The 25,661-nt window shown below is 32.5% G+C and overlaps 8 protein-coding genes and 2 long non-coding RNA genes across 13 annotated transcripts; 4 read left to right on the forward strand and 6 right to left on the reverse strand.

The window, feature by feature from the left end:
• Positions 1–72: 72 nt before the first annotated feature.
• Positions 73–1,295, reverse strand: LOC149094214 (uncharacterized). Its single transcript, XR_016198985.1, has 2 exons — positions 1,154–1,295; positions 73–1,086 (listed from the first exon to the last, which is right to left on the reverse strand). It is a non-coding gene; the product is annotated as an uncharacterized LOC149094214 (long non-coding RNA).
• Positions 612–9,174, forward strand: LOC107360636 (epithelial sodium channel subunit gamma-like). Of its 4 annotated transcripts, none has more exons than XR_016198979.1 (9): positions 612–1,391; positions 2,123–2,742; positions 3,143–3,267; positions 6,191–6,577; positions 6,999–7,077; positions 7,413–7,464; positions 7,562–7,731; positions 8,345–8,388; positions 8,483–8,555. XR_016198979.1 is itself a non-coding variant. In XM_015927331.3 (9 exons), the coding sequence occupies exons 1-9, from the start codon at positions 612–614 to the stop codon at positions 8,840–8,842; spliced, it is 2,358 nt and encodes a 785-aa protein (XP_015782817.2). In that variant the 3' UTR covers positions 8,843–9,174. The 4 variants fall into 4 exon arrangements, 3 of the variants coding, with proteins under 3 accessions (XP_015782817.2, XP_089124154.1, XP_089124153.1); XM_015927331.3 differs by lacking the exon at positions 7,562–7,731 and adding an exon at positions 8,645–9,174; XM_089268028.1 differs by lacking the exons at positions 7,562–7,731; positions 8,483–8,555 and having other exon boundaries at positions 6,999–7,055.
• LOC149094215 (uncharacterized) lies at positions 2,631–5,796 on the reverse strand. Its single transcript, XR_016198983.1, has 3 exons — positions 5,654–5,796; positions 4,159–4,755; positions 2,631–2,768 (listed from the first exon to the last, which is right to left on the reverse strand). It is a non-coding gene; the product is annotated as an uncharacterized LOC149094215 (long non-coding RNA).
• A 530-nt stretch (positions 9,175–9,704) lies between the features above and the next one.
• On the reverse strand, positions 9,705–10,865 carry LOC149094216 (uncharacterized). Its single transcript, XM_089268034.1, has one exon. It carries the CDS (start codon positions 10,601–10,603, stop codon positions 9,917–9,919), a length of 687 nt encoding a protein of 228 aa, XP_089124160.1. The 5' UTR covers positions 10,604–10,865; the 3' UTR covers positions 9,705–9,916.
• Positions 10,866–12,159: 1,294 nt separating this feature from the next.
• On the reverse strand, positions 12,160–14,155 carry LOC107360806 (myeloid leukemia factor). The gene is made up of 3 exons (XM_015927527.3): positions 14,027–14,155; positions 13,536–13,807; positions 12,160–13,047 (listed from the first exon to the last, which is right to left on the reverse strand). Exons 1-3 carry the CDS (start codon positions 14,065–14,067, stop codon positions 12,446–12,448), a joined length of 915 nt encoding a protein of 304 aa, XP_015783013.2. The 5' UTR covers positions 14,068–14,155; the 3' UTR covers positions 12,160–12,445.
• A 1,241-nt stretch (positions 14,156–15,396) lies between these two features.
• Positions 15,397–16,973, reverse strand: LOC107360773 (CCA tRNA nucleotidyltransferase 1, mitochondrial). The gene has a single exon (XM_015927495.3). It carries the CDS (start codon positions 16,836–16,838, stop codon positions 15,519–15,521), a length of 1,320 nt encoding a protein of 439 aa, XP_015782981.2. The 5' UTR covers positions 16,839–16,973; the 3' UTR covers positions 15,397–15,518.
• Positions 16,974–17,042: 69 nt separating this feature from the next.
• LOC107360774 (uncharacterized) lies at positions 17,043–18,509 on the forward strand. Its single transcript, XM_015927496.3, has 3 exons — positions 17,043–17,273; positions 17,344–17,618; positions 17,711–18,509. The coding sequence occupies exons 1-3, from the start codon at positions 17,227–17,229 to the stop codon at positions 18,301–18,303; spliced, it is 915 nt and encodes a 304-aa protein (XP_015782982.1). The 5' UTR covers positions 17,043–17,226; the 3' UTR covers positions 18,304–18,509.
• Positions 18,510–18,988: 479 nt separating this feature from the next.
• Positions 18,989–20,945, forward strand: Taldo (transaldolase). Its single transcript, XM_015927355.3, has 2 exons — positions 18,989–19,220; positions 19,711–20,945. The coding sequence occupies exon 2, from the start codon at positions 19,720–19,722 to the stop codon at positions 20,686–20,688; it is 969 nt and encodes a 322-aa protein (XP_015782841.2). The 5' UTR covers positions 18,989–19,220; positions 19,711–19,719; the 3' UTR covers positions 20,689–20,945.
• Positions 20,946–21,020: 75 nt separating this feature from the next.
• Positions 21,021–23,438, reverse strand: LOC107360650 (vacuolar protein sorting-associated protein 33A). The gene is made up of 3 exons (XM_015927354.3): positions 23,250–23,438; positions 21,501–23,157; positions 21,021–21,396 (listed from the first exon to the last, which is right to left on the reverse strand). The coding sequence occupies exons 1-3, from the start codon at positions 23,343–23,345 to the stop codon at positions 21,296–21,298; spliced, it is 1,854 nt and encodes a 617-aa protein (XP_015782840.1). The 5' UTR covers positions 23,346–23,438; the 3' UTR covers positions 21,021–21,295.
• A 637-nt stretch (positions 23,439–24,075) lies between these two features.
• LOC107360276 (uncharacterized) lies at positions 24,076–24,917 on the forward strand. The gene is made up of 2 exons (XM_015926900.3): positions 24,076–24,233; positions 24,373–24,917. The coding sequence occupies exons 1-2, from the start codon at positions 24,125–24,127 to the stop codon at positions 24,810–24,812; spliced, it is 549 nt and encodes a 182-aa protein (XP_015782386.2). The 5' UTR covers positions 24,076–24,124; the 3' UTR covers positions 24,813–24,917.
• The last annotated feature ends 744 nt before the right edge of the window (positions 24,918–25,661 follow it).

Here is a 25,661-nt window from a genome sequence, read left to right on the forward strand (position 1 = left end):
GTTTGTCAATGTAAACAAATTAGATTCATACCAATGGTAACGGTAAACATATAGACAAAAAAGAAGCTGCTATTTGCTTAAAATAATCAAAGAGTTGATTTTAATACAAATTTAAATCAAAAGGTGAGCTTAATTTGACATAATTTACGCCATGGTTGTTAATTTGATTATGTGTTGGGAGTTGAAACGGTTGGGATTTAAATTATACATTAAATGAGATGAGGAAAGGTTAACTTATTGAATAAGGTTAGTTCAACTGGAAGCATAAATGGAGTGGTTAATGCATAATGGATTGTTATTATGTTGACCCCATAAAGATCAACTTGATTTAGATGTTAATAGTAGATGATGATATTAATATTAACAATTTGTCCAGATGGTCAAACAGGTTAAGTGAATAAGAATCAGAGTTAAGCATGCAAACAATCAATTGGATGATAATCAGAATGGTTGGTCGGTTGGTTTGAAGATTGAGAAACATACAGATTGATGAATGATGAAATGAATCAATTTGATGACTGAGTGAAAATCAATTCCAATCGTCAATGATCATTCAGTTAGCAATTCTTTTGTCTCATGAATAGACAATTGAGACCAAGAAACATAAGACAATGCCTTTAACTGCTCGTCGTCGTATGAAACGCAAAAACGCTCCCATAACACCAGAAGAGTGCAAATCAATTTATTCAACGGACCATATTAACTTTACAACCACCGATCTTCCCTGGTATTGTAATGGTATTATCCATGGTTCCAATGGTAACAAATTTAATTACGGCAAGACATATCTGTCATCGAAAGGAATAGGAGCCAATGTTAATCCTCACCGACCATCAACTGGACTGACTTTTGGCCATGTTTTCCCATCCTACCAGTCTAACCAACCTTCCCATCCATCACCAGATCTTCACCGTCGCTCTTCTAGAGGCACAGGACAACCTCCTCTCTCTTCATTCCGTTCACCTTCCCATCTGCCCTTACCAAGTCTATTTCAAACAGGCGCAGCTTCACCGGTCATCATTTACCGTGATTCAGGTCCAAATCGTCCAAATGATTTAACGGTACTCTTCTCGGACTCCTCGGTTCCTGGTTTAAGAGAGATTTGTCATTCTGATTCTTATCTACGAAAGATTGTTTGGTTCGTTGTATTTACCCTGCTTGGTTTCCTTGCTCTCCGTGATATCCATCAGCTTTTGTCTGAATTTTACAATTATCCAGTTACTGTTGATGTTCGTCTCCGTGAAAGTCGTAAATTACCATTTCCAGCAGTAACAGTTTGCAATCTAAATATAGTTAGATTCAGTGCTCTTTGTAATAGCACATTTAACTTCTCCATGCCTGTTGAACTACAGGAAAAACTATGTGGAACCGTTGCAACTGCTCTTAACTCGGTAAGTTAATTAAATAATCAGTGACTAGTTAACCACTAAAAAGATTTAATACAACAAGTTAACAAAAAATATCACTTATAAATCACAATTATGAAAAAACCAATCCACTTTAAATGAAGCTTAAAACACAGCTCCCTCACACAGCTGATCCCCACTCCATGAGTCGTACGATTGTTTTAACAGTTATACAAGTTACATTTTCTTGGCAATTAAAGCATTTAGGTGTACATTTTAGATGACATAATTCAATCAAAAATTCAACTATTCTATAAAATGAAATTAGTTAGTATGTTGATTTAGAAGCCATCAAAGTTGTAAATAATTTCAATGTTGAACAGAACGTATAATTATCCATATTTCCTTACTATTCCCAGTATCGCTCAAATAATCTGGTAAAATAAAAATTATCCACTCCCAGGTTGACTTATTTTTTCATTCCAAATTCAATTAGCAATATTTTCCTTTTTAACTTTGCTTTACATCATTTTGATTTACAATTGACTTGATTACTGACATAAAAACTAATAACCATTCAATAAAGACCAAGACTTTCCTTAAGAGTTATTAATAATTTAGACAGTATAAAAGACAACAATAAATATTGATCAATGTAAGTCAAATAAAGGAGGAAAAAGCAGTTGAAGTTGATAAATAGAAGAAAGTTATTTGATTTCTTTATATTTCTAGAAAATAAAAAAGATGTAATTTCTGTTTTCTGACCAATTCGACAGAAAGGCAATTCTTCAATTGAAGACATCAATGACATTGGTGAAAAGAAACCCGATGATGAAGCTATTGAAGGATTTTCTTCATCCGCCATTCCCGATCTACGTAGTCAGACTTCAACCCATCCAACTACAACTAAAATCGGTGGAGGACCACTCAATGTAGGTGGAAATAACATTGGCAACAGTGCGACTTTTAGTGGTAATTCTGGCGCAGGAAACACTTCAAATATTGGAGCAGGTGGACCAAATGGACCCGGCAGTTCGGGTAGTCCATTGCCACCAAGAAGTAAACGACAAGCCTGGCGTAATCGTGGCGGGGGAAGTGGAAGTGGCAGTACGGGCAACAGTGGCAATTCAAGGCCTTCAACAGGAGCAAACTTGACTGGATCAAAGCCTCCAACACCACCAAACCAACGAACCACAACACCAGCCTATGATCCGAATCTGATGGCAGATGAAATTGAATTGACTGAACGAGAGGAGAAAGAGTTGCAGGAAAATTTGACCACTTGGTTGGCGGTTATGGCCAATAAGGACAAAAAGACGACTGTCCAGCTCGGCCACCAATTTGAACAGATGATTCTTCGGTGTACAATCAAATCAACAAATTGTACACACATAAAGTAAGTTGATTGTTTCCATGTTTATCCTAGTAAATTGAAAGGAGATCAGTGTTGATGAAAATTGCCAAAAAATTGAATCAGGTTTTTAGGTTGATGAAAAATAGCTGATAAGGTAAACATGTAATCATGTCAATCATAGGTTGATACAGGTTAAGGACGTTGTAGGATTGATTTGGCAAGTTAAATATAATAAACATATATTTACATTTTGATTTATTTCAATAAAACCCGATCACTCGGGTAAATATGAAGTGAAAATAATCAATACTATAAAATGACTGACTTAATGTTGATTTTTTGTTGTTGTTGTTGAGTAAATAAGCAATCAAAAAAGGTTATAATGCTAATTTATTTGCTCTTATAAATTGTCCTCGTCAACATCACCATATCAATTACACAGAAGCTTTCATTCTGAATTTACTCCAACGGAAGGTAATTGTTTCACTTTTAAATCTAAAACATGGGATGGTAAACGTAACAAGCAAGCTAAACAAGAGGAAACAAGTCTAGCTGGAGTTGATCATGGTAAGTTTGAAACCATTATCATTAAGTAGTCAACCTAACAATCAACTGATTAATATGTTGCATGATGTGAGATCTCTGTGTTTTCCTTTCAGGCGTTCAACATATAAAAATGTTTCCCGTTTAAAAAGATCATTAAATTATAAGAAAAGGTTATTTTTGGTCGCATTTTTCCACAGGAAATTTATCACCATTAAGTAAATCAATTTGTAAATAATCAAAATCATTACTTAATGATTACAATTACAATCTCATTGACAGTCAGGTTTGGGCAAAAAAAATACATTGAATGCCTAAAGGTTTATATAGAGGTTGAAACTAGTAACTGGTTGAGGCCTTTGATGAAGTTGGATAAATTTTGATTAGTGAATTTCGTCAACAGCAATTAAATTAATTAGCTGATTAATGTTTGTAATGTGTGTGCTTGACAAATCATGTTGGGACATGAGAGATTCAGTAATATTAATGTATTTATCGCAATCCTTTTGTTTTCAATGTTACCATTTGTATAACAACATTGATATATTTTTGATTGGTCTTAAGAGACGCTTTTATCATAAATGTTATTACATTTTATGATTATTATTATTACTATCATCATGATATTTGACTTGAAGTTGACATCGAAAATGTTCAGCATTCTATTGAGTGCAACTCATATTTAAAATTACTCTCAACAGAGAGGAATAGTAAAAAAATTGATTCCTTTCTGAATTTCACCAGTTTTATACAATCATAATGTTATAACAATTGATTTGATTCTGGGGTTAAGAGAATAAAAAACAGATTTTTTGCTTTTACATCTTCTAGGAAACAAGTATATTGCATGATTACACCATCATGCTATCTTATACTCTCGTTGGGAACAAAAAGATTGACCAAAATAACCTTTACCTTATAACAATTTAGATTGTCATTGTAACAAAGAGATGAGAGAGAATGGCAAAAATGATGAAAAAAAAGAAATGAACAAGAAAGGTATTAAACTCATTCTTTAACAACATATCAAGCCATATTCAATGAGAGAGATGGATTCCGTTAAAGCATTGTCATGTTATTCAAACTTTTAGTCCCTTGATTCCGTCTGGATGATTTGTAACATTACAATGGTGATGGAAAATAATTTAGCTTAATTGACCCACAGTCGACCAATGGTTTCCTCCATCCAATATTGTTGATTAACATGAAGATGAAATCCATTTCTTTCATAATGTATTCATCACTTTCCCATGCAATCACCACCGTTAGACACTATAAATGGGTTTCCGTTGTAATTGCCATCCATTCAATTGGAGTCTCATTCCGTTGCCAAAATTGTGACCATTGTTTCATTGGGCTGACTTGAGTTTGACTTGGCTTTGAGCATGGCTTCTTGGTAATTCAAATCATCTCCAAACAGGGTTAACAATGAAAATTGAGAGTAGAAATAATAAAATAAAGTTCCGTGATGTGATGATATCTGATTATCAATCCAAACTTATATCGTTTCATCTATAATATTTAAGAAAGCAACAGATACTTTTAGTAAAGGAAAAGCAATTTAGTAGTAATTGAAAAGATGAAAGCATTGGTTAATATAAAAAGTGACTTGAAAGGCTTTCTCCATCCATTCAGAAACATTTGTAAGGTAAATTTCATTACCAACTGAACTGGAGAACAAAAAAAATGATATTCAAAATGTATTATTGGTGTACAAAATCAAATGAAGATATCTGCACTTTTACTGTCAAGCACATTAAATTTAATCATTTGATAACTTTATATTTAAAATCATAAAGTGATATATTGACATTTATTCTGAATATTTCATAAATGTTTAATATCTAACTTAAATTATTGATTGAATAAGTCAACTCAATACAACCTTTGCTGGTTTTTTCACCAGGCAAGTTGTTGTGTTAGGCCTAGATTTTAAGCATTAGATTGGCAGTAATTTTTAATTATTGTTTTCCATTATTGTTCATTTGAATAAATGTTAACTTGAAGCTATGTTATTGTTATCATTAATAAGAGCACAATTATTTGGTCATTACGGTGTAATCAGCATGTTATTATAATTTATAAACATGTTAATTTTGTAATCTATTGGGAAACCCTTTGGGTAAAAAAAAGGAGAGAAGAGTGGAAAACATTGGCAGGTTAAATGGGTTTACATGTTAGATGGAAGAGACAAAATACTAAAATTAAATGAATAATTAAACATTACGATGGATCATTAGTTTAACATTAGATAGATTTAGGTTAAATTCAGAGATCAGATTGTTTTTAATTAGATATCCTAATTTTAACCTTTCAAAATAGGTTAAAATCAAAGTGAAACTAAATTGTAGGCAAGCAGAGAGTTTATAACGTAAAAAAAGTAAGATACGGAACAAAGAAAGGTACTTACGTTTTGAAAAAGAAAGAAACAAATCTTGTTTGTATCGAGTTATTGTATTGACATGAAAGTTAACATTCTCTAATCAATATGTTTAATTAAAATAAATCATGAACGTATTCACTGATTTACACAAAAAAAACTATTCACAATTGTAAATTAATGAAATGCACTTGATCAAGATTTATGGTGACCATCAAAGAGTAACCATGTGTTTGGTTGCTAGTCATGTGAGTAGCTAACCCTAAGTTAACGGTTAGGATTACGTTAATCAGAGTTGAAAATGTAAACAAATGTTGTTGTTCTTATTGAAATTGGGTAAATCTTGATTAACGTTTATTTTATTGATTTGATTGAAAATAGTCATTAATCAAGTTCAACAGAGTACAGTGTTTTCCTTTTTTTTGTGGGCGAAAAGTTTAATTTACAAAAAGTCAAGCAAAAAACATTCTACTTGGATATTAATCATGTGGTGTATATAAAAAAAGCGTGAATTGATCAAAGATTTGTTAAATTCAATTCAAATAATGGTTAATATTGGTTAATTAGGATTGGAATTGGTGCTAAATTTGGAGACCAATGAATATCTACCTGGGACGGCTCAAGTTGGTGCTCTGGTTATGGTTCATTCACCAGACGAGTTGGGCATATCTGCCAGTGAAGCTATCTTTGTAGGACCAGAAAGAGCTAATTACATTGGACTGAAAATGCTTCGTATCACTAGATTGCCCTCACCATATCCTGAACACTGTATTGACCACTGGCCGGAAGGATTGACAGCAAGTTTAACCCGTAATTCAACCTATTCTCAACAAGCCTGCCTCAAAATCTGCCTACAGAAGACAATCCAGATGAGATGTCGATGTCAGTCAGCTTTCCTCAATCAATTTGAATTAAACGATACAAATTTACGGATTTGTGATACTCGAAGGAAGAGTAAGTAATCATTAAATCAACTGGTTCCTAATTGTGATTCATATTTAAATGCGTAAAAGGTATAATGCAGATTAATAGGCAAACAAGCCCAACTGGGAATCCATTTAATGGATTATACACTTTGAAATTTAAACCTTCAAACCCCAATTGGTCTAATCTTGAATATCTTCCCTTTATATTTATATTTACAACAATTAGTCGAGCTTATTTGGCATTTAGAAACAAAAAGGATCATAATTTACCGAGAAAACAATGATTATACGAAACAAGCAAACACAGTACCAGATAACATTATAAAGCAGGCGAAAGCACAAATCTGACAAGCTAATGATGATTCTAATCACAATGAAACACTGAAATGAACCCAAATTGATCTAAAATTGTTTATTAATAAAAACCTTTTTGTTTTATTGTCCATCAGATACCCGTAAATGCGTTGAAGAGGTGATGTTAAGGCCTGAGTCTAAAATTGATAACTGTATGTGTCCACCAAGATGCCAGTGAGTAAATAATTGTTACTATCAGTGGCTTTATTATAGTTTATTATTATAGTAACCATTGTTTGTGAACAACAATGTTAACGTGAACCCATAAAAATGAATACAAGATGAGAAATTGATCAAATAGGAACCATTTTCACTGTAAAACGTTTCAATACAATGGTAACAATTGATGCAAACCTACACACATAACGTTAATATTGTTTTCATTTAAAACAAACCGAAAATGAAATGTTTATTGTTTTGCTTGCTTATTAATATTACAATTAATAATTACATGATGGTAATAACTTTGTATGTATTCATAAATTGCTCATCTTTTTCTGCCAATTTAGGGTAACTCAATATGAAAAAACTGTATCACTTGCTAAATGGCCCACAAGAGAGGTAAAGTATAAAATGTACATTTCATGTTATCCCTTAGATATTATTACAATCAATAATCAATATACATTTATATTTACATTTATATCCAACAATTTAGTGTACCAATATCAAGCTCAATTACAATACTGGATACTCAAGCAAATTACAGCAATCATCCAAGTTGACAGGATTAAATTGATGTTTAAACAATATTATTGAGGACCTTTCATGGGAATGAGTTTACCCTTTAGTGGGAATGAGTTTTAAACAATACAAGTAAATTTTCTGGTAATGATAATCATTGTATTACTTGAACTTTTGATGATCATTACCAGTTAATGGTGTTAACTTGTTGTCAGTGTTTAATCATTAAATTTAGTCAATAGCGGGTTGAATTGTTAAAAATATCTCAATTTAAACCGCCTACAAACGGTGAAAGATAATTTCCGTTTCTCATGATAATAAACATCTCAAAGGTTACCTTTGTTCACTAATTTGCTTCCCAGTTTGTATATTTCAATCCCAAAGCTAAATTCATCTCAAATTCATGGTTGTTCATGATTAATATTCACAAAAGAAACATTTTGAATAACAATGCACGTTTCAATTGAATGAGTTATTACATTATTAAAACAAAAAAATAGTGTTAACTTTAGTAGTTGTTGACAAATGAGACTAACAACATTAGAGTAAAAAAAATCAATAACTGATTGAATTAAATGGTAAAATGATTCAAATTTCATTTGCTCTATAAAATGGGACACTTTCGCTGATTCCCAGACTTGATTAAGTAATTAAATTAGCTTAGTTTGATAAATTAGCGAATGTTGATGATAAACTCTTTTAATCTAATGATTATAAATATAATACAAAAATTTTCCATGTTTTCTTTGCTATTCAGGATCGAGTTTCATTTGATCGTGGATCTAAGGGACTTAATTTCCAGTGAGTTTATCAACTGATTACTAATTCGCATCTTTATCCACTAAAATTGTTGGTTTAATCAAGTCTTTTATATTTTATTTTGTCTTTTGATCAGAAATTTGGCTAAAGTGGTCGTCTATTTTCAAACAATGACCATGCAAGAGGTCGCCCAACAAGGAGCTTGGACTGTGAGTTTTTTTATTTATATACTCGTTGAGTGTCATTTGATTGATTTTTATCATGTTTTAATTTTGATCGTTTTCTTTTTATCTTATAGACAGCTAAATTATTGAGTAGTCTTGGAGGTTTCATGGGAATGTATGTTGGATTTTCATTTTTATCATTATTCGAAGTATTTGAAGTCATTGCTCGGCGGATCTGGTATTCATGCACAAGGAAAAGACTTCGCTTCAAGACGATTGTTCAAACAATAATGGCCACATTACAATATAAAAGAAGACAAGAGTTGAAATGAAAGAAAAAATTAGAGATTTTGTCAAATTTTTCATCTACATCAGGAGAATCCAGTAGCTTACTATCCTCAACAGCAACGTCAAAGCCAACACTTGCATGGCGTTAGGTTTCCTGATCATTGCCACCAACACCAACGGACCAATAATCATCACCATTCGGAAATGAATTCCAGATATTGAGATAATTAGTGCTCCAAGTCGAGTTCAACATAACCAAAAATAAGATCTTACGTCTCAACCAATATCTTCACTTCATTTATTATCAATGGTGCTGATGTAGTTTAGTTGTCCAAAATTTTCAATGAAATAAAACCGAAAATTATTTCTAACATAATCATAAAGTAAAATAATAATTTATGCATTTGATGTATTCAATAGTAATATTAATAATTGCATGATAGTTAACAGACTGCAACTAAACAAAACAAAATCTAATAGATTTAAGATTGTAACTTTTTGAAACGAAAACAAATCAATGAGATATTAATAAATAGTCAGGCAATGTATAATGACCAGAGAAATTACTCGAGAAATTTATGATGTAAAATGAAAGAAAAAAATTAGAGATGTTATCGTTTTACAATATCTTCACTGCATTTTTTGTCAATGGTACTGATGTAGTTTGGTAGTCAAACAAAATTTTACATAAAATAAAACCGACAAATATTTCTAACAAAGTAAAATAGCGCTCATGCAATTGAATGCTTTTAATTAACAGCGTGCAACTGAAAAACCACGAATCTAGTAGAATAAATAACAAAACCTATTGACACGAAAACAAATCAATGACATAAATAGTCAATGAACAATTTATTACTCGAGAAATGTATTATGTGAAATAAAAGAGAAAAAAATTTAGAGATGTTATCGTTTTAAATGCTTTCTTTAATTTTCAGAATAATTTTCAGTCGTTTCTCTCAAAGAATCAAATTTTCTAAAAAAAAGATGACCATTCAAATAAACTCCTGTCTAATAAATTGAGGATGATGATAGTGAGGAGGTTGATGATAATTTTTGTTGAGACTAAAAATCACAGGGTTTGAAATAAAAATCTTAAAAAAGTCATTGGTCAATCATTAAAGGTTGTTTGCGATTGCATCCTTGGCCAGTGTCATAAAATCTTTTTCTCCGGATTCTTTCCAATATTTTGCAATTAATTCCAAATTTGGACAGTCTGATGGACATTGTAGGTTACCAGAACTCATTACATTTACCAATATGTTAGCAAATTTATCATCAGCAGATCTTGTTGAGGTTGTGGTTTGACTTAAATAACGGGCCAAAGTAGGATAATCACGAGCAACCTGGACACCTGCTTGACAGGCAATCGTTTCTTTACATAGATCATTATTGATCCCAAGAATTGTTAGCATAGTGTCAAATAGTGGCTGTAATTCGGATGCTTGGTTAATCCTTTGGACAACACCGCCGGGTGCTAATTCACGAGCTGCGAGGGAAAGTGTAGGACCTACAAGGTATGATGTGACACCAAAGAGCGCCATTGATCTTTGAAGAGCATCAGCAAGTCCAGGAACTGGACTGGTTATTGCTCGAACCATGATGGGGAAAAATAAATCAGCTATTTCTTTTTGGTTGATCAGATTATCCTTAATTTGTTGCACAAAAGGTGAACTCTCAACGAATTGAATTAAGGCATTAGTGGGTTCATTTCTCATCTCCAAATCGTAGACCGGCTCATTTGGACGTTGAACTGATAGGGTTAAACAGCAGAAAAAAATTGATGTGATCAAAACTAATTTCATGTTTTGGCAATTATAATGAGTGAAGTACACTAGAACAATTAGATATCACTTTATAAATGGCACTTAATTAAAATAAAAAATGCTTTTATACAAAAAAATTAACATGCAATTTAACTGCTACGTCATTTCAATGACAATACAACGACAATATTTCTAGAAATAAAATTTAAAAAAAAGATTAGCGTAAGCTTCATTCTTTTTTATTCACAGCTGGCTTGTCCAATGAAAAATAAGAATGATGAGATCAAATGTTGCTTCTTCACAGTTAAAGTGCATGTTAATTTTTTATATAAAAGCATTTTTATTTTAATTAAGTGCCATTTATAAAGTGATATCTAATTGTTCTAGTGTACTTCACTCATTATAATTGCCAAAACATGAAATTAGTTTTGATCACATCAATTTTTTTCTGCTGTTTAACCCTATCAGTTCAACGTCCAAATGAGCCGGTCTACGATTTGGAGATGAGAAATGAACCCACTAATGCCTTAATTCAATTCGTTGAGAGTTCACCTTTTGTGCAACAAATTAAGGATAATCTGATCAACCAAAAAGAAATAGCTGATTTATTTTTCCCCATCATGGTTCGAGCAATAACCAGTCCAGTTCCTGGACTTGCTGATGCTCTTCAAAGATCAATGGCGCTCTTTGGTGTCACATCATACCTTGTAGGTCCTACACTTTCCCTCGCAGCTCGTGAATTAGCACCCGGCGGTGTTGTCCAAAGGATTAACCAAGCATCCGAATTACAGCCACTATTTGACACTATGCTAACAATTCTTGGGATCAATAATGATCTATGTAAAGAAACGATTGCCTGTCAAGCAGGTGTCCAGGTTGCTCGTGATTATCCTACTTTGGCCCGTTATTTAAGTCAAACCACAACCTCAACAAGATCTGCTGATGATAAATTTGCTAACATATTGGTAAATGTAATGAGTTCTGGTAACCTACAATGTCCATCAGACTGTCCAAATTTGGAATTAATTGCAAAATATTGGAAAGAATCCGGAGAAAAAGATTTTATGACACTGGCCAAGGATGCAATCGCAAACAACCTTTAATGATTGACCAATGACTTTTTTAAGATTTTTATTTCAAACCCTGTGATTTTTAGTCTCAACAAAAATTATCATCAACCTCCTCACTATCATCATCCTCAATTTATTAGACAGGAGTTTATTTGAATGGTCATCTTTTTTTTAGAAAATTTGATTCTTTGAGAGAAACGACTGAAAATTATTCTGAAAATTAAAGAAAGCATTTAAAACGATAACATCTCTAAATTTTTTTCTCTTTTATTTCACATAATACATTTCTCGAGTAATAAATTGTTCATTGACTATTTATGTCATTGATTTGTTTTCGTGTCAATAGGTTTTGTTATTTATTCTACTAGATTCGTGGTTTTTCAGTTGCACGCTGTTAATTAAAAGCATTCAATTGCATGAGCGCTATTTTACTTTGTTAGAAATATTTGTCGGTTTTATTTTATGTAAAATTTTGTTTGACTACCAAACTACATCAGTACCATTGACAAAAATGAAGTGAAGATATTTGTTGAGACATAAGATTTTATTTTTTAAATACCGAAGAAAATCAAGATAAGAGAAAGAGGAAAAGACAATTGATAAAGTAGAATGATGTTACCAAGTTTGAACAACCGGTGTGTATGTCAAATTGAGAACGATAAGCCTCAAATTTCACTTTTTTACGTCAATAAGACGAAGCGCTTTGATTGGAAACACTTTTTTACGAATACCCAAACTAAAAGAGCCATCCCGATCAATTCAGGTTCTGTTTACAATCTTGAGATTTAATATTTTCTTTTTTTCAATGAAACTAGTGCTGTTGCTCATTGTTGTTTTTGTTACTTGACCTTTTGTATGGTTTTTTATCTTTTTTACTTCGTTGTTTAGCAGAGACTCTGTGTCGATTGGAAGTTTGAGGAGATGAACCAGCAGCAGATTGATGGTGATGTTGAACTCGACTTGGAGCACTAATTATCTCAATGTCAGGATCACATCTGGAATTTGTTGCATTCATTTCACCTCGATATTGGTGATGATTATTGGTCCGCTGGTGGTGGTGGTGGTGGTGTTGATGAGGAAGCTGAACACCATGCAAGTGTCGGCTTTGATGTTGCTGTTGAGGATAATAATGTGAGCTACTGGATTCTCCTGATGTAGATGGTCCAGCAGTAATAGCAAGAGGAGCTGAACCCTGACTTGAAGTTAAAGCTCGATCAGCATGATAACCTCGACGTTGTGCATATGCAGATCCCATTCGAGTTTTCCATTCATCTTCAAATGCTTGACCTTCTTCTTCATCAAGATTAATGAATTCGTCTTTCTCTTCTTCCTCTCCCGTGTACCAGTTCTTACTCTTCTCCATAACATGTCCTCGATCATTAATGTGATGACCAATAGCCATTTTTTGTAAGCCTAAGAGGAAAGAAAGAAACAAGAAAGAGTTAATTTAAAAAGAACAAGAGATTTAATACGTGATGAAAAATGTGCCATAAGATAGTCGAAAAGATAAACTGATTTGTGAGTCAAATACAGCAGTAAAGTTGTATAAACAAGGAGACAGTCTTAGATTTAGCCTTCGAGCTGGAGTTGAAGGTAATAAATTGTTGATTTATCAATTAAAAATTGAAAAATTTACATTAAATAGCAAAACAAATTTTGTCTGCAATTTGAAATTGTTGAAACGCGTTACTATGGAGATTGTGAGGCTTCAAGTTTCTAATTACCATATCGATTTTCTGGAAAAATCAGTAAGATCTGTAGCTGTGAAACATAAAATTTATCCTTAAATTATAAATATAGATGATTATGTTTATATGCTAACTAGATACTTAGAAGCTCTGAGAAGTATCCCTTGAAGAGATGAAGATTTAAGACAAAAATAGAGTAAAAAAATGACTTACCAGAAGCAGAATCTCTGACTGTTTCTTGAGTTTCCTTAACACCATCTGGACCATACCTAGCTGATTGAGTAGCTTGATAAACCTGAGGTCTACCTGAGCCATCATTGCTTATATGCATCACAGATGAAGAAAAATATGAGCCACCTTGAGTCATATTAGGAAAAGTAGCAATATTTGTCAGGCCAGGCATCATTGTATCCATCATACCAAATGGATCAGGCATTGGATTAAACATATTCCTCATAATATTGTTCATCATTCTATCAACATGTCTGATGAATGTAATATAAAGCAAGGCCGTCCAAGGTCAGAAAGAGAGAAACATCAATGAGAAAACATTGATAAATTAAACAGAGATCAGTCCAAAGGTGCTATCTTTTTCGAGTCAAGTCAAGTCAACAAAGAAAAAGCTCAATTTTGAATCAAAGCTTGAAACAGGGAAGCACATCTCAAGCCATAATCAATAGTTAATTCAATGGTTCGCCACTTACCCAAACATATCGTTGAAATCACCAAATCCCATTAAAGCCATTTTCACGTAAAGTTAAATAAAGGTCAGTTGCGATAAATAAAATTGAAAGATATTAAAGAGAAACAATTACAAATCAAATCTAATCTTGAGAACAACAACAATAAGATTTCTTGTTAGGCTTAAAGCTATCACAAGCTAGCAAGGTTTAACAAAACTTGTTAGTGACATCTTTCGATAAATAAAAGCATTAGAAAAAATTGAACACGAATTTTCGTGATTAATCTAGAATCAACGAAATAAATTAACAAATTCTCAAAGGTTACCTCGAGGTAAGTGATGAAATTCATTTCTGAACAAACACAGGTTATCAACATCCGTGACTCAAGTGCCGTTTTGCATTCATATTATAACAGAAACCAAATGTAGGTAAAAAAAACAAAAGCTTGTTTTATGATATAACACGCGATCTAATTGTTCAGAATTTACAAGTAAAATGAAAAAATACAGTTTCACCTAATTTGCATCTAGTCTGCTTGATTTCAGAAAGATAAAGAATTCAAAATAAAATCAATCGCAAATTATCATGATCTGCAGAAAGTGCCAATTGATAGTTAAGAGTAAGAGAAAAGTGATTCCAACTGTTTAAAGAACAAGTTCAATTTGCTTGAATTACTCAATTTATTTAAATAATTTACGATGATCTAACTTACAGAAGCGTTCAAAGGTGGGATCATCGTTTGATCACTAGACAGAACTGAAAGCTTCATCAAACCTCCCTTTAAACACACACAATGTATTAAAAATTAAATTGTTTACCTCAACCTGAGGAAATCTGATCTTTGTGCCATAAAAAATGACAGTAAAAGTCAAGCAATTTATTTATATTAATATTCGCATATGTAAGACTCTGAATTCATAACCCAGAAATAAATATTGCAGCGAATGAACTTTCGAATGTATCTTACCTCTTTGCATAATAGGAAAGCCTAACCCAACCTAACCTCTTACCTTTTTGCAAAATAAACATAATAGGAAAGCTTTCAATGTAAGCTAATGCATTTTGAGTTGTTTCAAGTTATTATTTTGATAATCTCTTAATAATAAAAGGTTTTGAAATTGGTTTCTAGTAAGATAATCGGTAAATAATAATATTTCAAGGTAATCGAATTATTGGTTTGAAAATGTTAATCATGGTCAAAGGCTTGAGTTCAATAAAACTTGATCTGACTTATGCATAGGATAGGAAATGGTATTCATAAATGAAATGTAAAAGTTAATAATTGATAAACATGAACAGTATTGAATTACTATGTTGAGTTATCGTGTTGATGTTGTTATTCCCACCATAATTCAATGCATCTTTTTACGGCAAAATAATCAAAAATAACCTCTGAACAAAATAATTTAATAATCTTTTTGAACTATGAGTCAAATTTGATCTGAAAAACATGAAAGGATTAAACATTTTGAGGGTGACAGCGAGTCTATGTAAAACTGCCAGCTGTCAACTTCTAGTTGATAGAATTGTATTTTTCAATCAATCTATTCATCTCATTGATTAACTCCTGTTCCGTCATCTCGAATTGATTGTCAGCCCAAATACTTTTAAGCTCTGACATAACTTGACTTATCAATTGGCGCCTCTTCATTTTCGGTCCGATTTTATCGCCTCGCAATGGAAATGTAGGAATATTCCAATCAGCTAAATCATTATAAATTTCTTGCAATCCTTTATACTTAAGTAATTCAAGGATATAACGATGGTATACTTTTTGGTTTGATTTTGAAGTTAGTACCAGCTGTTTTTTCAAATTGTGTAAACTGAGATTGTATTCGTCATTTCTGTTGGTGATTATATGAAAACTAGTCTCTTTTTCAAAATTAGACATCTTTAAGCGAGAAATTAAACTAACTTGTTCCTCTGGTGACCTGATTAAACTGGAAAACAGAGTTATCGGCTCAAAAGAGGTTGACATTGACCAGACATTTTTATGTACTTTAAAAAATTCTTCCAAATCCATAGGTTTTGTTTCGGTATAAAATCCCATGTAAGATGCAACGTTAATATCAAATAACAAGGGAATAACTTTATCACAATTACGTTGAACGAGCGTTTTCTTCATTTCAGACCATATTCGTTCACCACTTATTGATGACAGTCCATCAATATTATCCGCCAAAGCTTTAACTGTTTCTTTTTCATGATCCTGGTGACCAAACCTAGAATAAAACCGAAAATATCTCATAATTCTGAGATAGTCTTCCTTAATTCTTTCCACTGGATTACCAACAAATCGAATAACTCCGTCAGATAAGTCTTTCTGACCATTAAAATAATCGATAATCGATCCATCTAATTCCATAAAAATTGAATTTATAGTAAAATCACGTCGCAACGCATCAAGCTTCCAATCTTGAATAAACTCGACTTCAGCATGTCTTCCATCGGTTATCTTGTCAATTCTTAAAGTAGTAATTTCAAACATTTTAGATCCATTAATCAAAGCAGCAACAGTTCCATGTCTTTCTCCTGATGGAGTAGTTATCAATCTAATATTTTCTTTATTAGATAATATCTCAATCATTTTGTCTGGAGTAGCATCTGAAGCTAAATCGTAATCATTTGGCTGTATATTCAATAAGATATCCCGAACTGCACCACCAGCTAATCTTAAGAGATAACCACGCTGACTAAATAGATCAGAGAGTAATTTAAGCTCCGGCATATTTAAGATATCCTCTTTTACTGTTTGTTTTGCCATTGCACTGTAAAACTTTGGGCACAGTTTAACTAAACTAATTGCGTGTAAAATGCTGGTGATTGGCCTCATAAAGCCAATATTGAGTGAATCGAAATCAACAAAAAAATGAAAATTAACTTTTTAAACCATTTCAATCAACATTATAGTCTAACAATATTTACTATAAAAGCATGTTTCAACAAATTGTAAACAATGTGAAACTAGGTCACATGACCAAGAGTGAGAAGTTTCTAGAAATATCTATAGAGGACACCACTCTCATTTGAGTTTTGATGTTGAAGCTGAATCGTTCATGTTTATTATTTCATCTTATTGTTTATTGAATTAATTGCTATTGTTTTTTGCTCGTTTCTTAAATCGCTGTCCACTATTTCCTAGTATTGACCATTCAATACAGTCTTGAAACCTTGCTTGTGTCTCCCTTACTTTTAATGTAGATTTATCAGACTTGGAAGAAATGATGTTTATGCCAAATTCAGACAGACAAATTAATTTATCATCAAGGTAAGAATTTTTGCTTTTACTAATTTGTAATTGGATTCTCATTATTAACTCATCGTTTTTAATATTTCAGTGATTATAGATCACCAGCCAGTATAATCAATTCTCTTGGATACAGTCCTAATTATAATCTCAATTTCAATCCTCTCGGAGCTGGTGTTTCTACTGGTTCACCCAATATAAATACTGTAAATAACATGATGGACAACTTTAATAACTTCTGGTCCCACACTGTGCCTACCAATATGCCCTGGGCTCAATCACAAATCCAACCAAACCCTGCCAATTTGAATCCTTTATCACCTCAACCTTTTGTGATGAGATTCACAGCCGGACCATCTGTTTTCAGTAAGTGTGACTTCTAAATCTGGTTCATTTTTTAGTAAATTTTACTTTTCTTGATTCTCATTCCATGTTATTTTTTCTTGCATTTTGTTCAGATGAAATTTGCGCTCCTGATCCTTGCACTTCACAAACAGCGACAGAATGGGAGCTTTTAAATAAGCTTTCATCAGGAACCGGAACTTGTACTTCTAATCTTCATTTAAAACGTCGTAACAGTTCCGATGATGACGATGAAATTATTGGACAACCGCCTACTAAGCAATATATTAGTGAGGATAAAGTTACAGCTAAGTTTAATCAAATGAGTATCAGTAATTCTGAACCAGTAAGTCCAAGCTCTCCAACTAAGGTAGAGGAAGACGATGAATTGGAAACTGATTATGAAGTCTCCAACAAGTCTACCATTGTACTTTCTGATGAGATTAAAGAAGCGCTTTCTGCTCGTAATGACCGTATTGAAAGACTTTTCCAAGACGAATTAAACAAAGCCACCAAATCTGTCGTACTTTGGCAACCCCCTATTGGACTGCTTCCCCCTCCACTAAATGTATATAAAAAAGATGAGGAGGAAGAGAAAGAAAAGACGGATAAAATCATCACACCAAAACAAAATTATGAACCACTGGAAGTCGATGTCGATGTGGTAGATGCCTGTATTATGGATTCAAATGAAATGATGGACTTGTGAAAGAAGAATTGTCTTCCTATTTGACGTTTTTTATTTGCGATTTTCGTTGATCTTTTCATTATAATCAATTTATATGTATACAATCAATCACCTGTCTGTTCATTTTTACGCTAACTAGCCTCTTTCAGCATATTTGTTCTTTGCACATAAATCAACCACTTCTGGAATGTGTATACAATTATAAATATAACATTAATTGAACTAAATTTGGCGATATTTTATTCCTTTTGAAAAAATGCGGTTATTTAAAGCTGGTGTAACTTGAAATCAACTGATGAATAGTATTGTACAATTTAATTTCACGATCATTCATTTATATCGAAATATTCAATTAATTTTTAATTTGCTTTTGTTTAAACAATCAACTCATAAAAAGATCATCATTGACACAGTCTAGAGAAGAAATGCGAATCGAAGATTATTATCCTTCGAGATCTATTATTGATATCTCATATTTCTTATTACATTTCAATATCTTTCTAGAAACAAATTTGCAAGTATTACATCTATTAGCTCCATGTTATTACAGCTGTATAATGATAACCTTGAAATTATCAATAATTTAGACACTGACAATTATCATAAAAGGATAACTCAAGCAACAGTCAGGGGAGGTAATATTGGATAATAGAAGTTGTAAAAGATTTATCTGCATGTGATTTATAGCAGGTCTTCATTAAGTCTTGTTAAGAGCAAGCAGAGTTGAAAATCTTCCGTCAGTGTATAGTTTCTTTGCTGATCTTCTTACTACAAGTTTAATCAACGTCATTTGTTCACCCTGTTTCCGTGAATTCCAGCTCTATTACTTGTTCATATTGAATAGGGAAAAAGTACTTTTTACTGGGTGTTATTTCCTCATTATTTTTCGTCTATTGCAAATTTATATTGGCTGCTACCAAAAAAATAAATTAAGCAAAGTAAGTACCAATTTAAAAACACATTGTATCTATTTTTGACAAACGATAGACACCAATTCTTTCAACTTTACCCTTGACTGGAAATACAATTTAATACAATTGTTTTCTCATTGAACTTGACGACTACTCAAAAGCTTGATCCCAATTTCTTAATTAGATGATGTCCTTGTTTGATTATAATCTCAATTATCAGCTGTTTTATTGTGCATAAATTTAAAACTGTTTTTCGTTTGAAAACAATCGTTTGGAAATCGGTTGTTGTTGTTGTTGCTTCCTGTTGTCAACTATATATATCTTTACAACATTAGAGATTTGATCAATTGTGAAGCTTGACGTGTTGAGTTGATTTCAATTTGATTTGAAGCTCACCAATTTTTCACAGTTACCCAAATCTAACATAATCAACTTTCAACGTTCACCTTGCCCTATAGTTACTTATATTCAGTGCTCTGCTAATTTGAAATATCTAATATTGTTTCACTCTTCATAGATATTAATCATGGCTAACACTTTGGAACAATTGAGACAGTATACAACTGTTGTTGCCGATACTGGAGATTTCGAGTCGATGAAGGAGTATAAACCAACAGATGCAACAACTAACCCTTCATTGATTTTGGCCGCAGCCAAGTTACCTCAGTATTCAAGTATAATTGATAAAGCTATCGAGTATGGTAAAAGTAATGGTTCAGATGTGACCGCAGCAATGAATTACCTTTGTGTTGCGTTTGGTATGGAAATTCTTAAAATTATTCCAGGTAGAGTATCAACTGAGGTCGACGCCAGGCTCAGTTACGATAAAGAAGGTTCCATCAAGAAAGCTCATGAATTGATCAAGCTGTATGAAGCTAATGGAATCAGCCGTGATAGGATATTGATAAAACTGGCCACTACTTGGGAAGGAGTTGAGGCTGCTCGAGAATTGGAGAAAGAAGGAATTCATTGCAACATGACTTTGTTGTTCAACTTTGCTCAAGCAGTGGCTTGTGCTGAAGCTGGTGTCACCCTGATTTCACCTTTTGTTGGTCGAATTTATGATTGGTGGGTCGCCAAGACAGGCAAAAAGGTTTATGAAGATCCATTCGAAGATCCCGGAGTCAAAAGTGTTACCCGAATTTACAACTATTATAAGAAACATGGATATAAAACAGTTGTTATGGGAGCTTCCTTCAGAAACGTCAGTGAAATCAAGTGTCTAGCTGGATGTGATTTGTTGACAATCTCACCATCATTATTAGCTGAATTATCTAATGAAAAGGATGTTCCATTGGAAAGAGTTTTGAGTCCTGAAAAGGCCAAGCAATTACCAGACGACAATAGTGAATCTAATTATGATGAAAAATCTTTCCATGCTGCGCTTAAGGCTGATCCAATGGCTGATGAAAAGCTGAAAGAAGGAATTGAAAAGTTTTCAGCTGATGTCATCAAGCTTGAGAACGACATTAAAGAACGACTTGCTAAAGCTTAATTCAAACAGTTGTCTAATTAATTGATCAACCATGAATATTTTTAACGATAATACTTTCTGTTTAACACTGTGTAGGTATAACAACCAGGAATTCCCAACTTGATCCCACAGATGACATTTATTTTTTCAATGTTATCAAGATTACTTGAATATTTCAAAAGAAATTGATTTACAATTGTTTTTTAATCAATTATGTAGCGGTAAAATGGTTTTTACTTATTAACTTAACAATAAAATTAAATTTAATAAGTTCCTAATTTTTTTAAAATTGTTGCTCGATTGTTTGAAGCTTACGTTGAATGGGTTGTAACAAAACAAATAGCAAACGTTAGTTGAATCATAAAATTCATTCTTGCATGAATCTAATCGTTTAATGGATATAACATTTTTACGTCAATTTTGTTAAGGATGTAACAAATGTCTCGTGAATTTTTTTGTACTTAATCATCAATAATTGTTAGCTTGAGTAAAGCAATAACTAAATTTGAAAAGTGCAGAGGTTTTCTTAGGATTATGACAATCATCTTCAACGCTTAAAAAATGATTAAATTTTAATCGATTATAAAAAATATTCAACAGAATTAAACCAATTAACAAAATATTCATCTCATACACAGGATGGCTTTTTATCGAAATTTTCTCCAAGAGAATCTATGAATGTTTTTCCATTGATGATGTGTGTTGTGGCGATTAAGAATTCAACATTTACTGCATATAAAGAATGAAAAAACAGATTGTAATTAAGATCACAGCTTCTAGAAATTTAGCAATTATAGTTTTGACAATATAATGAAATAAAAATCTTAACTCACAGTCAGCTCTTTGTGATAGCAAACGAAGTGCAGATATTTCGGCAAAAGTAACACCACCGATGAAAAAAACAAGCACCACTTTTGGTTCTGCGGATGGAGTTGGAACCGAAACGGGTGAATCACTGGTGTTTCCCTTTCGAAGTCCAGTTGGAATGATTTGTTTAGTTTCAATTGTTGGCTCTGGGAGCAATTTTAAGGCTTCAGGAATTGCCCTCCATCCAGGATAGATCATGAATTCAACAAGTCGAACAGAAAGTGGAGCGTATCCACTATAAACGTAGGTTATATCAGAATCAGGACCAGAACTTTTCTCTTTGGTAAGTCGGAATGTTTTCCTTAATATATTGTAGCTTTTGACGAGATAGCTGGTCTTTTGTTTTATAAGTCCAGCTTTTTCTAAATTGTTTAAAGTAACCAAATGTTTGTACCGATATGTTTGAAGGATTTCACGAACATAATACTCGAAATTTTTGTTTTTAAGGCCATTATTGGTTAGAGATTGGAGAGAGATCAATCGAAGTATCTTAGTTAAAGGTTCTTGCCTTGCAATACAATCCTCGATATAAGTATTTACCTTATCGGTATCAACACCATTAACAAACAATTGTTCCGCTTCAACAGTTTGATTAAACTCTTCAGTATCCACCACAGTTTTGACAATTTCAGCAATAGATGTTTGATTTATTAAACTGTTTTTAACAGCTTGAAGGGAAGGAAGTTTTTTCATGAACAACTGCATCTCTGGGACACTTTTTGCCTCATGCCTCTCATCGATTAAGACGGACAACTTTTTCGTATTGTCTCTAATGATTGGTCCTACATCGTAAAAAGTTTTATCTCTTATTTTACTGTAAATAAGATCAGTCGAGTTTAAACGGAATAATTTAACCTCAGTAGGAGGGTCAACACCATCAGCGGTATTGGTTCGAATAGATCCACTTTCATTGGTTTTATTAAGTTTATCAGATGGAATTTTGATAATTCCATTGTTTATACCAAATATTTCGTCAAGCAGCCCTTCGAAGGTCATTTGGCTCATTAAAGGTGTAACAAAATCAACAGATCTATCAATTAATAGGAGACTGTGAATCTGTGGAACCACTTGAGACTCTTTAAGCGACATTTCTTTACTTAACTTGGTCATCAAATCAAAGACTCTTTGAGACCAAGGACCTTGTCCATACACATTTCCAATAATACCGAACAATGATTGAATTGTCATGATAGCACGGGCAACATGTAATAAACAAGAATGGTCCTTTTCAATCAGAAGCTCCTTACAACAATCGACCAGCTGCATAGAAATGACATCAGTGTCCAGTGGAAGTATTTCTATTGGATATTCATTAATACTAGTTATCAATGGTAAAATTCCATAATCCTGGAGTTTCTTTTCGCAAAGCCAACTCTTGTAAGGCATTAAAAGTATATGAATCTCTTTGTTAAACGTTTCACGAGTTTCACCCTGTAAATTATCAGCAACAATTTTCATTAAAGATGCTTTAGAACGAAGGAAATAGATCAAGTAATCAGCTTCGATTTGTGGTAGCTTTTCAGATCTTAGATGCCGCATCTTGGTTACACCGCATTGCTTTAGGAAAGTAAAATCAGCGACAAGCTCTATACTAGAAAGTAATTTGTCATCCCAAATAATGGCCTATTGTAAAATTGTAATGCAAAAATATATATTAATAATAATTACACCCTTTAAAAAGCAATTAAATGAGATAGATGAAATGAGTTTCTTACTTTAGTTCCCTTGAATTGCTGCAAATACGTCCTTAGTTCATTGCGAGCAACCTCTTTTAATATTGAGATATTCAAACGATTCGATAAATATTCCATGATAAGTGCTTTAAAAAAACATAAGTAATAAAGTATTAACTAAAATAATAATTAACTTTAACATTAAACTATTTAACAATAAAGAGATTGAAAGCAAAACATTGATGTTTATTTTGATGTATCAAACAAACTAAGCAGGTTACTAACTGCACATATTTGGCGCATTTATTTGAATAACTCTAAGCAGAAAATTTAGATTTCAAAATTTTAAATGATTACCATAATCAACTTGAGGTTTTTAATACTAAATTGTCTACAATTTATAAACCAACAATCATGTGGTTTAATATCACTGCTTGTCGATAATTTCTTTCACGTTGATTAATAAGTTAAATTGACTCATTTTATGCAAAGTCAGAAGCTTACGCGTAAAAATTAAGATCATAATCTCAATAAGAAAATATTGAAATAAGATATTAAAGCTATCATTTAGTTTGACAGCAATTGACTGTATAAATCAAGAGCCACCTGAATTAACTTAGACCCTGTATCAAATAAACTCATGAAAATGGCAGTTTTTAATTTCATAGTTCCAAGTAAGGAATTGGTACCAGATAAAAGATGAGTAAATAAAATGAGCACTTGAGCTCAAAATTTCTTATAGCTGATAATATGTGTAATTGAGGCTAAATCAGCTCCTTTTTCATCCAATTGAATGCTAGAGACTTAGATAATAGTTTGATTAATCTAAGCAATTTACTTTTCCATGTTTCAAGATCACATAATTCACAGTCTTCAACCTTGTAACAGGCATCAAATTTTGACCAGAAAATCTGAAAATGTTTCCAAAACAAAACGATTTATGCACATTGTTGATTTGTTTGGTAATCATTTCTAATTGTTTCCCATTATCACTGAGCAAGCCAAGACAAAAGTGTATCTTTAAAAGTAAGTTCAATTATTATATTTTCGTAGTCGCCAGTATTGTGTTTGTGCTGGTAAATTTAATAAAGATAACAAGAGAGAGAGAGAAGAGTATCCAGTAACTTATTAACTGACAATTAACGATCTAATTTGCTATCTTTAGAATGTTTAACATACATCGGAGATCTTAAAATGGAGGCCGGTGACATGATTAGTTGTCGACACTACTTTTTGCTTCCATACCATAACCTTTTGGCAACTGGACCAAACAGTATGATACATATTGTTGCCAATAAACGACAGAGCAGAGGTTACATTGTAGAGGATACTCGGGATAAATATGTATCGCGAAATCAAGAGTCTTGGTGTTTCAATGAAGGTCCTGGTTCCTTGGGGCGAACCGGCGCTGTCAACACATCTCGAGAAAGTTTAATGATGTTCAAAAACAAACCAGTATATTATAATTTACTAAAATGTAACTGTCAACATTGGGTTGAATATTGGGCTAACGGTGAACCTAAATCACCAAGTGTCTGGAAAATCTCAATTGATAAACGCTGCCCTCTCTTGACGATTAAATCAAATCGCATTCTATCTTCATGATTAAAACTCTGTATTGTTGTAATTTCATCAATTCTTGATTTTATTTTTGAACAACTCAAAGCTATTGACAATTAGCGAATAAAGGAGTTTATTTATAACCTATTATTCATTTGATATCTGCTTTGTTTACTTGTTAGACAAGGTTATGTTAACTTAATATTGCTTGGATTGCTTGAATTGTTTCACTTATTTGATTAAGTTTACGGAAAAGAATGAAAAAAAACGGTTTTTACGCAGAGAATCAATTGAATTGTGAACTGACAGAAGCTAATCAAGTCAAGGTTTCGTTTAAAAATAAGCATTAAAAAACATTAAACTTTCATCAATCAATGAATTAACTTTGGCTGAAGGAATACAATTTTATTTGACAATTTTTGAGTGTCAGGGTTAGGTTTCAGTAATTTAACTTTGATTAAAATCCTGCCATCTTGTGTGGTTGTTAATAAAAAGACACAATTAACATGATTGTAACATTTAGACACAAGTGACAAAAATGGGCAAAAATGGGTAAAAATTAAATTCTTGCGATTTAGACTCTGTTGGCTTGTAGGGACTTGAGAACTGAGTCAATTATTGCGATTTAAAATTTTGTCTGATCAATAGTTTTCGAGATAATCGAGGTCAAAGTTGAAACCTCGATCGCTTTTTGTACAATAATGGAAGCAGATTTTTTCATGAAACTGCATTTCACTGATGTAAATATTGATGATCAACCAGAAAATAGTCTTATTTTGAGAAATAGAACTTAACTTTTTCTGTAAAATAGATTAGCCCGATTTTCAGTCAAACCGATCACTTTCTGCGACCGTAAGAGTTAGCAAGCTGAAACTTGAAACTTGTCCATAAAAA

This window comes from Tetranychus urticae, chromosome 2, assembly GCF_039701765.1.
Source record: "Tetranychus urticae isolate SD_2017Ah chromosome 2, NJAU_TeUrti_SD_1.0, whole genome shotgun sequence".
In the NCBI taxonomy this organism is placed as follows: Eukaryota; Metazoa; Arthropoda; class Arachnida; order Trombidiformes; family Tetranychidae; genus Tetranychus; species Tetranychus urticae.